General features: G+C 44.1%; 1 protein-coding gene across 1 annotated transcript in view; it reads right to left on the reverse strand.

Annotated features, from left to right (window-relative positions):
* LOC121531185 (membrane-associated guanylate kinase, WW and PDZ domain-containing protein 2) overlaps nucleotides 1-17,550 on the reverse strand; it is a 338,801-nt gene that overhangs the window by 100,759 nt on the left and 220,492 nt on the right. The window contains exons 10-11 of the mRNA XM_045205201.1: nucleotides 12,453-12,973; nucleotides 12,083-12,254 (exon numbers count right to left, since the gene is read on the reverse strand). Coding sequence (XP_045061136.1) covers nucleotides 12,083-12,254; nucleotides 12,453-12,973 — 693 coding nt within the window. The remainder of the gene's footprint in view (nucleotides 1-12,082; nucleotides 12,255-12,452; nucleotides 12,974-17,550) is intronic.

The following is a 17,550-nucleotide window of genomic DNA, read 5'->3' on the forward strand; positions in this document are numbered from 1 at the left end:
GAGCTGGGACCACAGTCTCAAAGATAACCATTAGTAACACACTACGCCGTCATGGATTAAATTCCTGCAGCGCACGCAAGGTCCCCCTGCTCAAGTCAGCACATGTCCCATCCCATCTGAAGTTTGCCAATGACCATCTGGATGATCCAGAAGAGGAATGGGAGAATCCCTGGTGCAGTGTGTGCAAACCTGGTCAAGACCTACATGAAACGTATGATCTCTGCAAACAAAGGTTTCTGTACCAAATATTAAGTTCTACTTTTCTGATGGATCAAATACTTATGTCATGCAATAAAATGCAAATTAATTACTTAAAAATCATACAATGTGATTTTCTGGATTTTTGTGGATTTTTGTGGTCTCTTAATTTGCTGTTTATATAGTTGTGTGTGTGTATCTGTGTGTGACAGAATAGTTATTAGAGGGTGAATACATAATCTCTACTGCCTAAACAAGTATAGCAACATTATGGGTATACTAAAGGTCCCCTCATACCTTCTCCGATGCATTTTGTTATGGAGGCGAAAGGAGATGACACAAGGAATCGAAGAAAGATACATTGAGGACGAGCCCATGATTAGCCAGTGTGGTAGCTTAGTGGTTAAGAGCGTTGTGCCAGTAACCGAAAGGTCGCTGGTTCTAATCCCCGAGCCGACTAGGTGAAAAATCTGTCGATGTGCCCTTGAGCAAGGCACTTAACCCTAATTGCTCCTGTAAGTCGCTCTGGATAAGAGCGTCTGCTAAATGACAAAAATGAAATGTAATGACTGCACTCTTTGCTGCAGGCCCGCAACCATAAACCCTGTCCATGGTGCTGACGAGAGTCCCATAGAGATACATGAGGGGTCAGAGTCAGAGCGCTGTCTGTGGTGCTGGAATTATTCCCACAGCAGTGGAGTCAGTAGGAAACAGAGCCATTTACAGAGTTCAGCAAAACTGCCATTCATAGAAGCACTGAATATTTAATGCAAATTACATTCTAATTATGCAACAAAGGCTTGAAAACCTGGGGATTATCATTGTGATAACTCCCGATTTAGGCCCGAAGGTGAAGCCGAGGGCCGGGAACAGCCAATAGGAGGGAGTTATAACAGGATAATCCCCGGGTTCAAGGGCCTTACTGCTTTTATATAATTATTGCCAACATATAACAAATATTAATGAAATGTTTTCATTAACAACACTGCACTGGTTAATGAATGAATGGAATTCCAAGTGTTTACAGTTTCCATGGTGAATTATTAGATTAATGTTCATTCTTGGGCTAGCCTACTGGCATGGGAGAGATCGCATTTGTAAAATGATCAGCGGCGACCCATCTTATTATTTTTGTTGCCTGTTTTGCATGTTATTTTGGCATTAATATGTGTCACATATCAGTTTGCAAACAATGTAAAAAATGTGGTGGTGGGGCAGCCAGCGGAAAATACGGAGCGAAGGGGTTGGTATTTGTATTTTGTAATTATTATGGATCCCCATTTGCTGCTACCTCCTCCTGGGGTCCGTCAAAATTAAGGCAGTTGTCCAATTTCTTAACATTACAATACATTCATAACAGATTTCACAACACACTAAGTGTGTGCCCTCAGGCCCTACTCCACTACCACATATCTACAATACAACATCCATGTGTATGTGTGTGTAGAGTGCGTATCATGTGTATGTGTGTCTGTGCCTATGTTTCTGTTGCTTCACAGTCCCTGCTGTTCCATAAGTTGTATTTTTATCTGTTTTTTAAAAACTGATTCATCAGTTACCTGATGTGGAATAGAGTTTCATGTAGTCATGGCTCGATGTAGTACTGTGCGCCTCCCACACGACTGAACAGTAGTCCAGGTGCGACAAAACTAGAGCCTGTAGGACCTGCCTTGTTGATAGTGCTGTTAAGAATGCAGAGCAGCGCTTTATTATGGACAGACTTCTCCCCATCCTAGCTACTGTTGTATCAATATGTTTTGACCATGACAGTTTACAATCCAGGGTTACTCCAAGCAGTTTAGTCTCCTCAACTTGCTCAATTACCACGTTATTCATTACATGCATACCCCACAAGACATGCCACCAGAGGTCTCTTCACAGTCTCCAAGTCCAGAACAGACTATGGGAGGTGCACAGTACTACATAGAGCCACGACTACATGGAACTCTATTCCACATCAAGTAACTCATGCAAGCAGTAAAATTAGATTTTAAAAAAATACACCTTATGGAACAGCGGGGACTGTGAAGCAACACGAACATAAGCACAGACACATGCTTACAAACACATGATAACATACGCACTATACAAACACGTACACATGGATTTTGTGTTGTAGATACAGTTGAAGTCGGAAGTTTACATACATTTAGGTTGGAGTCATTAAAACTCGTTTTCAACTGCTCCACAAATTTCTTGTTGACAAACTATAGTTTTGGCAAGTCGGTTAGGACATCTACTTTGTGCATGACACAAGTAATTTTTCCAACAATTGTTTACAGACAGATTATTTCACTTATGATTCACTGTATCACAATACCAGTGGGACAGAAGTTTACATACACTAAGTTGACTGTGCCTTCAACCAGCTTGGAAAATTCCAGAAAATGATGTCATGGCTTTAGAAGATTCTGATAGGCTAATTGACATTATTTGAGTCAATTGGAGGTGTACCTGTGGATGTATTTCAAGGCCTACTTTCAAACTCAGTGCCTCTTTGCTTGACATCATGGGAAAATCTAAAGAAATCAGCCAAGACCTAAAAAAAAAATAGTAGACCTCCACAAGTCTGGTTCATCCTTGGGAGCAATTTCCCTACCCCTGAAGGTACCACGTTCATCTGTACAAACAATAGTACGTAAGTATAAACACCATGGGACCACGCAGCCGTCATACCGCTCAGGGAGGAGACGCATTCTGTCTCCTAGAGATGAACCTACTTTGGTGCGAAAAGTGCAAATCAATCCCAGAACAACAGCAAAGGACCATGTGAAGATGCTGGAGGAAACAGGTACAAAAGTATCTATATCCACAGTAAAACGAGTCCTATATCGGCATAACCTGAAAGGCCGCTCAGCAAAGAACAAGCCACTGCTCCAAAACCGCCATAAAAAAGACAGACTACGGTTTGCAACTGCACATTGGGACAAAGATTGTACTTTTTGGAGAAATATCCTCTGGTCTGATGAAACAAAAATAGAACTGTTTGGCCACAATGACCATCGTTATGTTTGGAGGCAAAAGGGGAAGGCTTGCAAGCCAAAGAACACCATCCCAACTGTGAAGCACGGGGGTGGCAGCATTATGCTGTGGGTGTGCTTTGCTGCAGGAGTCACTGGTGTACTTCACAAAATAGATGGCATCATGAGGAAGGAAAATTATGTGGGTATTTCGGAGCAACATCTCAAGACATCAGTCAGGAAGTTAAAGCTTGGTCGCAAATGGGTCTTCCAAATCGACAATGACAAAGTATACTTCCAAAGGAGTGGCAAAATGGCTTAATGGCTTAAGTCGCTCTGGATAAGAGCGTCAGCTAAATGACGTAAACGTAAACATCAAGGTATTGGAGTGGCCATTACAAAGCCCTGACCTCAATCCTGTAGAAAATTTGTGGGCAGAACTGAAAAAGCCTGTGCAAGCAAGGAGGCCTACAAACCTGACCCAATTACACCAGCTCTGTCAGGAGGAATGGGCCAAAATTCACCCAACTTATTGTGGGAAGATTGTGGTAGGCTACCCGAAACATTTGACCCAAGTAAAACAATTTAAAGGCAATGCTACCAAAAACTAATTGAGTGTATGTAAACTTCTGACCCACTGGGAATGTGATGAAAAAAATAAAAGCTTAAATAAATCATCTCTCTACTATTACTCTGACATTTCACATTCTTAAAATAAAGTGGTGATCCTAACTGACCTAAGACAGGGGACTTTTACTAGAATTAAATGTCAGGAATAAACTGAGTTTAAAAGTATTTGGCTAAGGTGTATGTACACTTTCGACTTTAACTGTATGTGGTAGTAAAGTAGGGGCCTGAGGGCACACACTTAATATGTTGTGAAATCTGTTGTGAATATATTGTAATGTTTTTAAAAATGGTATATAACTGCTTTCATTTTGCTGGACCCCAGGAAGAGTAGCTGCTGCCTTGGCAGGATCCATAATAAATACAAATACAAATATCAGCTATGTTTTTTTTTAAAGGCAGTAAATGAGTCTGAATGAAATGTTTCACTACCAGAAAAGGCTCTGCTGATAGCCAGGTGTAGCAGGGGTAAGGTGTTGGGTCTGCTGTTGGGACAGCTTTATGTAGGCCCTAACAGTTTGTGGGCACCGTTTGTCACCGTTATAGTGCAATTAATGTATTGTTTAGTGTTGTGTTGTGTTGTGTAGAGGCTTTGCTGGCATGCATCAAAAACATTTTGGGGGAGTTTTACATGCTAAAATCGCCACTGAAAATTATACATTTTCCCACAGGTCGTAGAGGCATGCAGGTAGTTTTATACAACCTGAACTGTTGCAAATCAAATAGTAGTATGGAAAGATTATGTGTAAATGCTTTTTTACCGAGGGAGAGGAAGTTTATGAATTTCCTGCCTGGGCTGCGGGACAGTGGAATTATGAGATTAACATGTCATGGTATTTTGAGGGAGTTGTTGTCCCTAATCAGCATCCAGGATCCAAACAACACGTTTTATAATTTAGATATTTAGAATAGGATTGTCTTAATAAGAACATTGGGTGTCAACATGCAAGAATAAAGACCCCAAATCTTGGACCTAGCCAACATGGCACCCATTAGAATTTTACAGTTCAGTATTGTGATCTACCGACATCTTATCGTGCGTGTTAGAGGTGAGGACAATCACACAATGCTAATGAATAGCTGCAGTCAGTATTGGCTCCTAAATGAGTCTCTCTCCCTACACAGCTACTCTACCAAGCCTGTGGTCAGGGCGACTGGCAGTTGAAGCTCACAGACTACCCTGCTGAGTCCTGGCTGGATTCCAGAATGCACCAATTGGCTCCTGGGCCCTCCTGCCCTTCCCCCGGCAGTGTGATATGCATTCTCATTGGTGAAGGTTGCTGTCTGTGGTCTCCAGTTGGCTTGATGCTAAACAGACTGTCATGGGACGGAGCTGTGAACACGACCGGAGCTCAGTGGAACCCTGGCGACGTGCCAACGCTTGGGTAGTCAGACAAAGGAACACATATACACACACACACACACACACACACACACACACACACACACACACACACAGACAGTCTGATGCCTATTGTGAGTAATTCCAAGCCCTGTCTGTCTTTTACCCTGCAGCCAGTTACCCCTAGGCTGTCGGTGTACATCTGTGTGTGTGTTTGTGTAAGTGTGTGCGTTCTGTGTGTCAGGCTGATATTCTCTCTGGGGTCATTGCCCTGAGCTGTTTGATGTAGGGGGGACTCCAGGTGGGATGGGGGGGGATGTGTGTGTTTGCTCTATGTGTGTGTGTGTGTGTGTGTGTGTGTGTGTGTGCGTGCGTGAGTGAGTGGAGAGACTGGGGGAGGGGATGGGAGTGTGTCAGTGGGGGAGGGTAAAGGGTTTGTCATGCCAGGTAGAATCTAGACCCTGTGTGTGTGTGTGTGTGTGTGTGTGTGTGTGTGTGTGTGTGTGTGTGTGTGTGTGTGTGTGTGTGTGTGTGTGTGTGTGTGTGTGTGTGTGTGAGTGTGTGTGTTTGATAGGAGAGACTAGGGGAAGGGATGGGACGGTGGCAGTGGGGGAGGTTAAACGGTTTATCATGCCAGGTAGAATGTAGACCCTGTGTGTGTTTGTGTGTGGTGAGTAGTACACACAAGCAGCCAGGTCACCAGTGGGACATGTCAGTATTCAACATCCATCCATGTCTGAGGACGTCAGAAGATGACATGGAAACCGCCACTAGGAGCAACAGTGAGCACTGTTATGTTCAAGTAGGTTTCGGTTTTGCTAGCTGGATGGGGTTGGTGGATTGGCTAAGCATCTGCCTCTGGTTCTAAAAGTTGCAAGTTTAAATCCAGTGATAGAAAGCTATTTTAGTTTTAAGCCTATCCCAAACGTTAACCCTTACCTTAACCATTCGGAGTTAATGCCTAACGTTAAGATTTCAGAGTTAATACCTAAACTCAACCCTAACCTTAAACATTTGGAGTTGATGCCTAAACGTAACCTTAAACACTTCGAAATGCAATATTTACAAAACATGGATGAACGTCTAATTCTGACGTGAGACTGTGACAGCTAGTTGCGCACAAGTGCATGGTGAGTAGTGAGTTTATCACGTGTACACTAGATAGAATGAGGATATAGAAAATTGCACACTGAAATATAAACACTGAAAATAAACATGACATAAAAGCCCATAGATAGAGATGTGCAGATCTGATTGGCTTAGACTAGAATCATTAACACAAGTACCAATAATGATGAACATTCATTCATAATACTAAATGTTATTTTTAGGATTTAGGTTTGAGATAATACAGATGGTTAGGATTATTAGTGGTTGAAATCCCATTAGAATGCCAAGTACCTCCATCCTTTATGACATGCCCAGAGCCAGACAGTGACTGATGAATGAGAATGTGCATTTAAGCTGTAGTGTTGAAAGTCAACCACCAGATGGCGTGTGTTAGTGCTGCACGGATGATGAGAGGTGCTAGACTGCTCAAGCTGTCAGCTGTGAAAGACACACACACACACAGACCACACACACACGTGCGCATGTATCCACGCACTCACGCTCACACACACACACACACACACACAGGAAACTGTCCAGTTTACAATTGGCTACTCAGTGTAGCGCTCGCCTCCACTGTCTTACAACATGTGCCGATATTACACAGTCAATTGAATTACTAACAGTCAGAATGCCTGGCTGGAAGTGTAGGAGTTGGTGGTCTCATATAGGATCAAATTGAACTGTCTGTATCAGTCAGTCAGTACTACAATATTCATCATATCATCCAACTCACAAAATATGATCACTATGATTATTGAAACTGGAACTTTCCCAGTATTTGTGTGTGTATTTGTGTGTGTTTGTTAGTGTGTGTGCGGGTGCGGGTGCATGTGTGTGTGCATCTGTGCATGTGTGTGTGTGTGTCTACGAGAAGTGATTGAGTGTTAGCTAGATCAGGCAGCCTAAGTTAATTAGCAACGCTAAATTTGACCCCGGCAACCAGAACACCTTTTAGAGAATGAGCGCCCGAGCACATGTCAAACAAAAAGGGCTTTCAATGTGCAATTAACTTTCCTCGCAGGTGGCCAATCGTGCAGAAAATTAGAAAGAGAGGGAAAATGGAGAACGAAAAAAAGAGAGAAAGGGAGGGTGAACAAAGAGTTGCTATACGATGCAATTAGTCAATACATGGAACTCTATTCCACATCAAGTAACTCATGCCAGCAATAAAATTAGATTTAAAAAAACGGATAAAAATACACCTTATGGAACAGCGGGGACTGTAAAGCAACACAAACATAGACACATGCATACAAACACGATAACATACGCACTTTACACACATGTACACATGGATTTTGTGTTATAGATATGTAGTAGTAGAGTAGAGGCCTGAGGGCACACACTTGATATGTTGTGAAATCTGTTATGAATGTATTGTAATGTTTTTAAAATGTATAACTGCCTTAATTTTGCTGGACCCCAGGAAGAGTAGCAGCTAATGGGGATCCATAATGAATACAAATACATAGGCCTACACAGGTCTGTAGAAACAATACTGAGGCTGTATGCCAGGCTGTACCTGGATTGATGAAAAGCTTTCAAAAAGCATGTTGATGAATTAAGAACTAAACTGATCAAATTATGAATGTAATGTAATTTTGAGTAAAGTGAGTGTGGAAGAAGTGAAATTATTATTGTCTATCAACAATACTTTTTTCCCCCACTGTATCTGACCAAATTATGAAAGACAAGCATTGTAATTTTGAATTCTGTAAAGTGAGTGTGGAAGAGGTGAAAAACGTATTGTTGTCTATTAACAATGACAAGCCACCGGGGTCTGACAACGTGGAGGGAAAATTATTGAGGATAATAGCGGACGATATTGCCAGTCCTATTTGCCATTTCTTCAATCTAAACCTGCTAGAAAGTGTGTGCTCTCAGGACTGGAGGGAAGCAAAAGGAAGAGAGAAAGATCCAGAAGAGGATTGAAAGAATGTCATATGGTCAGATGAAACCAAAATATAACTTTTTGGTAAAAACTCAACTCGTCGTGTTTGGAGGACAAAGAATGCTGAGTTGCATCCAAAGAACACCATACCTACTGTGAAGCATGGGGGTGGAAACATCATGCTTTGGGGCTGTTTTTCTGCAAAGGGACCAGGATGACTGATCCGTGTATAGGAAAGAATGAATGGGGCCATGTATCGTGAGATTTTGAGTGAAAACCTCCTTCCATCAGCAAGGGCATTGAAGATGAAACGTCGCTGGGTCTTTCAGCATGACAATGATCCCAAACACACCGCTCGGGCAACGAAGGAGTGGCTTCGTAAGAAGCATTTCAAGGTCCTGGAGTGGCCTAGCCAGTCTCCAGATCTCAACCCCATAGAAAATCTTTGGAGGGAGTTGAAAGTGTGTTGCCCAGCGACAGCCCCAAAACATCACTGCTCTAGAGGAGATCTGCATGGAGGAATGGGCCAAAATACCAGCAACAGTGTGTGAAAACCTTGTGAAGACTTACAGAAAACATTTGACCTGTGTCATTGCCAACAAAGGGTATATAACAAAGTATTAAGAAACTTTTGTAATTGACCAAATACTTATTTTCCACCATAATTTGCAAATAAATTCATAACAAACCCTACAATGTGATTTGCTGGATTTTTTTTTCTCATTTTGTCTGTCATAGTGGACGTGTACCTATGATGAAAATAACAGGCCTCTCTCATCTTTTTAAGTGGGAGAACTTGCACAATTGGTGGCTGACTAAATACTTTTTTCCCCCACTGTACATAGAGCCATGGCTACATGGAACTCTATTCCACATCAGGTAACTGATGCAAGCAGCAGAATCAGATTGAAAAAACTGGAAAAAAAATACACCTTATGGAACAGTGGGGACTGTGAAGAGACACACACACAGGCACAGACACACGTACACATGGATGTTGTATTGTAAAAACAGTGCATTCGGAAAGTACTCAGACCCCTTGACTTTTCCCACATTTTCTTACGTTACACCCTTATTCTAAAATGTATATAAAAAAAAAACTCATCAATCTACACACAATACCCCATAATGACAAAGCGAAAAAACAGGTTTTCAAGAAATGTTTGCTAATTTATTAAAAATAAAAAACTGAAACACATTCTTTACATAAGTATTCAGACCCTTTGCTATGAGACTCGAACTTGAGCTCAGGTGAATCCTATTTCCATTGATCATCCTTGAGATGTTTCTACAACTTGATTGTAGTCCACCTGTGGTAAATTCAATTGATTGGACATGCTTTGGAAAGGAACACACCTGTCTATATAAGATCCCACAGTTGACAGTGCATGTCAGAGCAAAAACCAAGCCATGAGGTCGAAGGAATTGTCCGTAGAGCTCTGAGACAGGATTGTGTCGAGGTACAGATCTGAGAAGGGTACCAAAACATTTCTGCAGCATTGAAGGTCCCCAAGAACACATTGGCCTCCATCATTCTTAAATGGAAGAGGTTTGGATCCACCAAGACTCTTCCTAGAGCTGTCCGCCCGGCCAAACGGAGCAATCGGGGGAGAAGGGCCTTGGTCAGGGAGGTGACCAAGAACCCAATGGTCACTCTGACAGACCTCAAGAGTTCCTCTGTGGAGATGGGAGAACCTTCCAGAAGGACAACCATCTCTGTAGCACTCCACCAATCAGGCCTTTATGGTAGAGTGGCCAGACAGAAGCCATTCCTCAGTAAAAGGCACATGACAGCCCGCTTGGAATTTTCCAAAAGGCACCTAAGAACCAAGACCTTGAGAACCAAGATTGAACTCTTTGGCCTGAATGCCAAACTTCACGTCTGGAGGAAACCTGGCACCACCCCTACGGTGAAGCATGGGGGTGGCAGCATAATTCTGTGGGGATGTTTTTCAGCGGCAGGGACTGGGAGACTAGTCAGGATACAGGGAAAGATGAATGGAGCAAACTACAGATAGATCCTTGATGAAAACCTGCTCCAGAGCACTCAGGACCTCAGACTAAGGACAAAGATTCATCTTCCAACAGGACAACGACCATAAGCACACAGCCAAGTCAACGCAGGAGTGTCTTCGGGACAAGTCTCTGAATGTCCTTGAGTGGCCCAGCCAGAGCCCGGACTTGAACCCAACTGAACATCTCTGGAGAGACTTGAAAATAGCTGTGCAGCAACGCTCTCCATCCAACCTGACAGAGCTCGAGAGGATCTGCAGAGAAGAATGGGAGAAACTCCCCAAATACAGGTGTGCCAAGCTTGTAGCGTCATACCCAAGAAGACTCAAGGCTGTAATCGCTGCCAAAGGTGCTTCAACAAAGCACTGAGTAAAGGGTCTGAATACTTATGTAAATGTCATATTTCAGTTTTTTTTTTTTTTGTAATTTGCAAAAATGTCTAAAAACCTGTTTTTGCTTTGTCATTATGGGGTATTGTGTTTAGATTGATGGGGGGACAATTTAATCAACTTCAGAATAAGGCTGAAATAATAAATGCAATAAGGCTGTAAATAAAATGTGGAAAAAGTGAAGGGGTCTGAATACTTTCCTATTTCACTGTAAGTGAGAGTGGCCTGAGGGAACAAACTAAATGTATTGGGTAAAGTGTTATGAAATGTAATGTCATGTAATATTTTTACTGCCTTAATGTTGCTGGGCCCCAGGAAGAGTTGTCGCTGCCTCTGCAGCAGCTAATGGGGATCCTTAATAAATACAAATACAAAAATAGGCTTCTTCTATAGGAACAGTTTCAGAGAAGGCATACGGATTCATAAAACATTATTCATACAAACATTTAATTTAGTTTCTATTTAATCTTTACAATAATTTTAATGATCTTCTGATTTCATCTCTTCAGTTTGTGTTGTAAAGAGAAGGGTTAATACTGAAGAGAAAAAAAATCCAATCAGGATTTTTCTTTTATGGTCTCTGTGTAGAAAATTCTAGCTATCTCAGCCAGCCATTGGTTAGGCCTTCAGAAGCGGGTGCCATTAAACTGTATTAGAGCAGAATTTTGGAGTGACAGTGGAATGAACCAATCATGTTTTGACTTGCAATGGGTGGGACCGTTTATTTATTTTTTAAACATTGTTGCATTTAACATTTATATCACTGCTTAGTGTGATGAACATAATAAAATAGCTGGTTTGTAAATTTTTTGGAAATGAAATGGTTGTGCTTTTGTATTGTCATGATTTCATGAGGCCTACTGGAGTGAATGGGCTGCTTATTCTTTAACATTATTTGATGCTGGGTGTGACTGCTGTTGCCTGTCTATCAGCCTTGTCTATGTGTTTGACCAAAACTGAGTCTCCTTCAGCGCCATGGAGTGCACAGGTATTACGGTCACTGTCCTTTCAGCACCACGAGCCTTTTCTTCTCATTTAGTGAAAAGATAAAGAGAGAGACAGATAGAGAGAGAGAGAGACTGATAAGGAGCGAGATATATACAATTTTCACACTTACGTGCCATTCCGAACTATATATTATGCTGGCTCCAATATTTTCTTCTCACATTGTCCTGTCAATCACGGGTCCACAAACTATGGTGGATGCGTAACCAGCCAGCCTAGTACAGCTCGGCTTGGCTCAGCTGAGCTCAGTAGTGTGAAAATGCAGGGGAGCAACTTTCACATGTCCCCCCCACATTCTGAAATTGCATTTTTGTCCCCTCCCAGTTTTATCATTGGAATGTGATACAAAACGAGGCAACGGTGCGCTTTAGGACCATGCAGACGCCTCTGAGTGGTCGGGTAGGCTGCTTGAAGTGTTTATCTGACTGGATTAAAAAAATACATATATATGTCCCCCCCACTTCTAAAACCAAAGTTGCGCCCCTGGTGAAAAGGGTAATGTAGACAGTCAGAGAAAAGCTATTCCAGAGACAAAGAGACTTACCTGCCCCTCCTCCTCTCTGTATGAGTAGCGTGGCCTCGGCCCCGACAGAACACTCTTTGAGCAGCTCCACCACACGGCCATGTCCTGCCCCCACCACACCCTGCTGGTTCACCTCCAGGATCAGGTCTCCTTCACTCAGACCCACTCTGCCCAGCACACCCGGCTCCAACACCTGTACAACAAAGACCATAGTCAGGTATGAGGATGGAAAAGTACGGGTGATGACAGACAGACAGGCAGACTGATGGATTGACGAAAGGACAGACAGACGGACAGACGGGCAGACAGAGAGATCAATAGAATACACAATGCTAAATTTACAACATACTGAGAGTAACGAGAGTAACACCCCACGAGAGTAACACCCCACCTGTTTGACACACTGCCCCGTGGAGCTGTCGGCGATGGTGAATCCGAACCCCTCTGCCCCCTTCACCATGGTTACCGTCAGCAGCTCTGCCCCTTGGATCACGCCCCCGGCGATCCCCGTCGCCCCCAACGATGCCATGGAGACGTTGTCGTCGTGCGGCGTCATGGCCGGTGCGGACCGGGGGGTGGTGGGAGGTAGCGAGGACCCATCAAGGTGGTGTGCCCCGGGCTGGGCTAGAGCCTGGGGAGGGAGCTGGGAGCTCAGGGAGAGGTACTCCAGGTAAGGGTCGTAGCTACTACGCCCATTCACCACCAGGGGTCGGTGTTCCAGGCCCATAGGGGTCAGGGAGGCGCCTGTGGACGACGCACCGATAGGGTCCTCGGGGTCAAATGGCAGGGGGTATCCCCGGCAGAGGACCAGGGTGACGCTCTGGCTGATGGGAACGGACTGGAAGAGTTTGACCACGTCGGCGTGCGTTGTTCCCAGGCAACAGATGTCATTGATGTAGACTATGACGTCACCTGAAGGGGGAAGAGGCAGAGGTCTTGTCTATTAGGCATCAACCAGAAGAAGAGGGTCTGAATTAGGGAGGACATGTCAAATAAGAATTTCAAATTTGTTTTCAGTTTCTAAATATTTTAAACATTTTCCATTGCGTGCCCTAATGAGCAAGACCGGGGAGATGGGATGGGATTGGACAGAGAGGATGTCATACAAGCCCAGGGGAAAATGTGTGTCTGTGCGAGTTTGTGTGTATATGTGTGTGTGTGTGTGTGTGTGCAGCACCAAGAGACACCCATCACACTGCCACTGTACTGCTATGCCAACCTGGGCATGGTTAACAAACACAAACACACACACACACACACACACTCCTTTCATTTCCATAATGTAAAAGAGATCCATGTTGAGCTTATGGCTCCTCTCCAGTACTGTATGTCAGAGTCAGGGTGACATCACAACCATATACTGAGTGTCCTCAGAATAATCTCAATTCGTCGGGGAATGGACTTTACAAGGTGCCGAAAGCGTTCCACAGGGATGCTTGCCCATGTTGACGCCAATGCTTCCCACAGTTGTGTCAAATTGGCTGGATGTCCTTCGGGTGGTGGACCATTCTTAATACCTACGGGAAACTGTGGAGCATGAAAAACCCAGCAGCATTGCAGTTCTTGACACAAACCGGTGCGCCTGGCACTTACTACCATACCCCGTTCAAAAGTACTTAAATATTTTGTCTTGTCTATTCACCCTCTGAATGGCACACATACACAATCCATGTCTCAGTTGTCTCAAGGCTTAAAAATCATTCTTTAACCTGTCCCCTCCCCTTCATCTACATTGATTGAAGTTGATTTAAGAAGTGACATCAAAAAGGGATCATTGCTTTCACCTGGATTCACCTGGTCAGTCTATGTCATGGAAAGAGCCGGTGTTCTTAATGTTTTGTACACTTAGTGTATATGACTAATACATAATAGGGATGCATAAGTAGGGATGAATATTTTCCCAAACATCTAACAAGTTTCAATGCCGGGAATAATTCACATTTATCCCGAGAGTCCCGGGAAATACCGCTAAATTTGGAAGTGTCCATTTAAAGCGTTTAAAACCAAAGTATGGTCACTATGCCAGGGTTCCCCAAAATAAGATTATCGCTGAGCCCCATTGCCAGCTTGGCCGCGCCACTATGTCAAGATTTCACAACAAGTGAAACTGATATTTGGTAATGATAGAGTAACTTTGATCGCCTAAGACTACGGTTATCCTACCAACAGGACATGAAGAACTGTAATATCTTATGTTTCACCGAGTCGTGGCTGAACGACGACATGGATAACATACAACTGGCGGGATATATGCTAAACTCGGCAGGATAGAACGGCTGACTCCGGTAAGACAAATGGTGGCGGTCTGTGTATATTTGTAAACAACAGCTGGTGCATAAAATCTAATACTAAGGAAGTCTCAAGGTTTGCTCGCCTGAGGTAGAGTATCTTGTGATAAGATGTAGACCACACTATTTACCAAGAGAGTTTTAATCAATATTTTTCGTAGCTGTCTACTCACCACCACAAACCGATGTAGGCACTAAGATTGGACTCAATTAGCTGTATAAGGCCATAAGTAAACAGGAAAATGCTCATCCAGAGGCAGCGCTCCTAGTGGCCGGGGACTTTAATGCAGGGAAACTTAAATCCGTCCTACCTCATTTCTACCAGCATGTTAAACGTGCAACCAGAGGGAAAAAAACTCTAGACCACCTTTACTCCACACACAGAGACGCATACAAAGCTCTTCCTCGCCCTCCATTTGGCAAATCTGACCATAACTCTATCCTCCTGATTCCTGCTTATAAGCAAAAACTAAAGCAGGAAGCACCAGTGACTCGGTTAATAAGGAAGTGGTCAGATGACGCAGATGCTAAGCTACAGGACTGTTTTGCTAGCACAGACTGTAATATGTTCCGGGATTCTTCCGATAGCATTGAGGAGTACACCACATCAGTCACTGGCTTCATCAATAAGTGCATCGATGACGACGTCCTCACAGTGACCGTACGTACATACCCCAACCAGAAGCCATGGATTACAGGCAACATCAGCACTGAGCTAAAGGGTAGAGCTGCCGCCTTCAAGGAGCGGGACTCTAACCCGGACACTTATAAGAAATCCCGCTATACCCTCCGACTGGACATCAAACAGGCAGAGAGTCAATACAGGACTAAGATTTAATCGTACAACACCGGCTCTGACGCTCGTCGGATGTGGCAGGCCTTGAAAACTATTACAGACTACAATGGGAAGCACAGCCGCGAGCTGCCCAGTGACACAAGCCTACCAGACGAGCTATATCACTACTATGCTCGCTTTGAGGCATTCAACACTGAAGCATGTATGAGAGCATCAGCTGTTCCGGATGACTACGTGATCAAGCTCTCTGTAGCTAATGTGAGTAAGACTTTTAAGCAGGTCAACATTCACAAGGCCGAAGGGCCAGACGGCTTACCAGGACGTGTATTCCGAGCATGTATTGACCAACTGGGAAGTGTCTTCACTGATATTTTCAACATGTCCCTGACTGAGTCTGCAATACCAACATGTTTCAAGCAGACCACCAGAGTCCCTGTGCCCAAGAACACTAAGATAACCTGCCTGAATGACTACCGACCCGTAGCACTCACGTCTGTAGCCATGAAGTGCTTTGAAAGGCTGGTCATGGCTCACATCAACACCATTATCCCAGAAACCCTAGACCCACTCCAATTTGCATACCGCCCCGACAGATCCACAGATGATACAATCTCTATTGCATTCCACACTGCCCTTTCCCACCTGGACAAGAGGAACACCTACGTGAAAATGCTATTCTTTGACTACAGCTCAGCGTTCAACACCATTGTGCCCTCAAAGCTCATCACCAAGCTAAGGACCCTGGGACTAAACACCTCGCTCTGCAACTGGATCCTGGACTTCCTGACTGGCCGCCCCCAGGTGGTAAGGGTAGGTAACAACACATCTGCCTCGCTGATCCTCAACATGGGGGCCCCTCAGGGGTGCGTGCTCAGTCCCCTCCTGTACTCCCTGTTCACCCATGACTACATGGCCAGGCACGACTCCAACACCATCATTAAGTTTGCCGACGACACAACAGTGGTAGGCCTGATCACCGACAACGATGAGACAGCCTATAGGGAGGAGGTCAGAGACCTGGCCGTGTGGTGCCAGGATAACAACCTCTCCCTCAATGTGCTCAAGACAAAGGAGATGATTGTGGACTACAGGGAAAAAAAGAGGACTGAGCACGCCCCCAATCTCATCGATGGGCTGTAGTGGAACAGGTTGAGAGCTTCAAGTTCCTTGGTGTCCAGATCACCAACAAACTATCATGGTCCAAACACACCAAGACAGTTCTGAAGAGGGCATGACAAAGCCTATTCCCCCTCAGGAGACTGACAAGATTTGGCATGGGTCCTCAGATCCTCAAAATGTTATACAGCTGCACCATCGAGAGCATCCTGACTGGTTGCATCACCACCTGGTATGGGAACTGCTCTGCCTCCGAACGCAAGGCACTACAGAGGGTAGTGCGTACGGCCCAGTACATCACTGGGGCCAAGATTCCTGCCGTCCAGGACCTCTATACCAGGCGGTGTCAGAGGAAGACCCTAAAAATTGTCAAAGAGTCCAGCCACCCTAGTCATAGACTGTTCTCTCTGCTACCGCATGGCAAGCGGTACCGGAGCGCGAAGTCTAGGTCCAAAAGGCTTCTTAACAGCTTCTACCCCCAAGCCATAAGACTCCTGAACAGCTAATTATGGCTACCCGGACTATTTGCATTGCCCCCCCCCCACCCCACCCCAACACCCTCTTTACGCTGCTGCTACTCTGTTTATTATTTATGCATAGTCACTTTAACTCAACCCACATGTACATATTACCTCAATTACCTCGACTAACCGGTGCCCCCGCACATTGACTCTGTACCGGTACCCCCTGTATATAACCTCCCTACTGTTATTTTATTGCTGCTCTTTAATTATTTGCTCTTTTTATTTTTTTCTTAAACTGCATTGTTGGTTATGGGCTTGTAAGTAAGCATTTCACTGTAATGTCTACACCTGTTGTATTCGGCGCATGTGGCAAATACAAATTCATTTTATTTGAACCTATGGATTACAGAATAAAGTTAGGCATTTTCGTGCAAGACAGGAGTCAGGATTTTTTGTTTCATTGGGATTGGAACGATAGGAAAATGGCCTAGGCTCTATACTACGTGAGTCAATAGATAAATAATATACTTGATTCAGGCTACATTATTGCATGCTAAATGTCTCTGATCAGTGAGTGATGAGCAAATGAATAATTGAGCTACCCCTTCCACTTGTCCAGCCAGAGATGAATTAACCAAACATGTGACCCACCATCTCTTTTCAGTCTTATGTTCCAAAATTTGAAATGTTTATTTTTTACAAAAGTAAAAACATTGACTCAGAGCTTCAAAATGGCATATCATACACTGTAGTTGGAGGAAACATGGGTGGCGCAGTGGCGCAGTGGTCTAAGGCACTGCATCGCAGTGCTAGCTGTGCCACTAG

This window comes from Coregonus clupeaformis, chromosome 19 (genome assembly GCF_020615455.1).
Source record: "Coregonus clupeaformis isolate EN_2021a chromosome 19, ASM2061545v1, whole genome shotgun sequence".
Classification (NCBI taxonomy): Eukaryota; Metazoa; Chordata; class Actinopteri; order Salmoniformes; family Salmonidae; genus Coregonus; species Coregonus clupeaformis.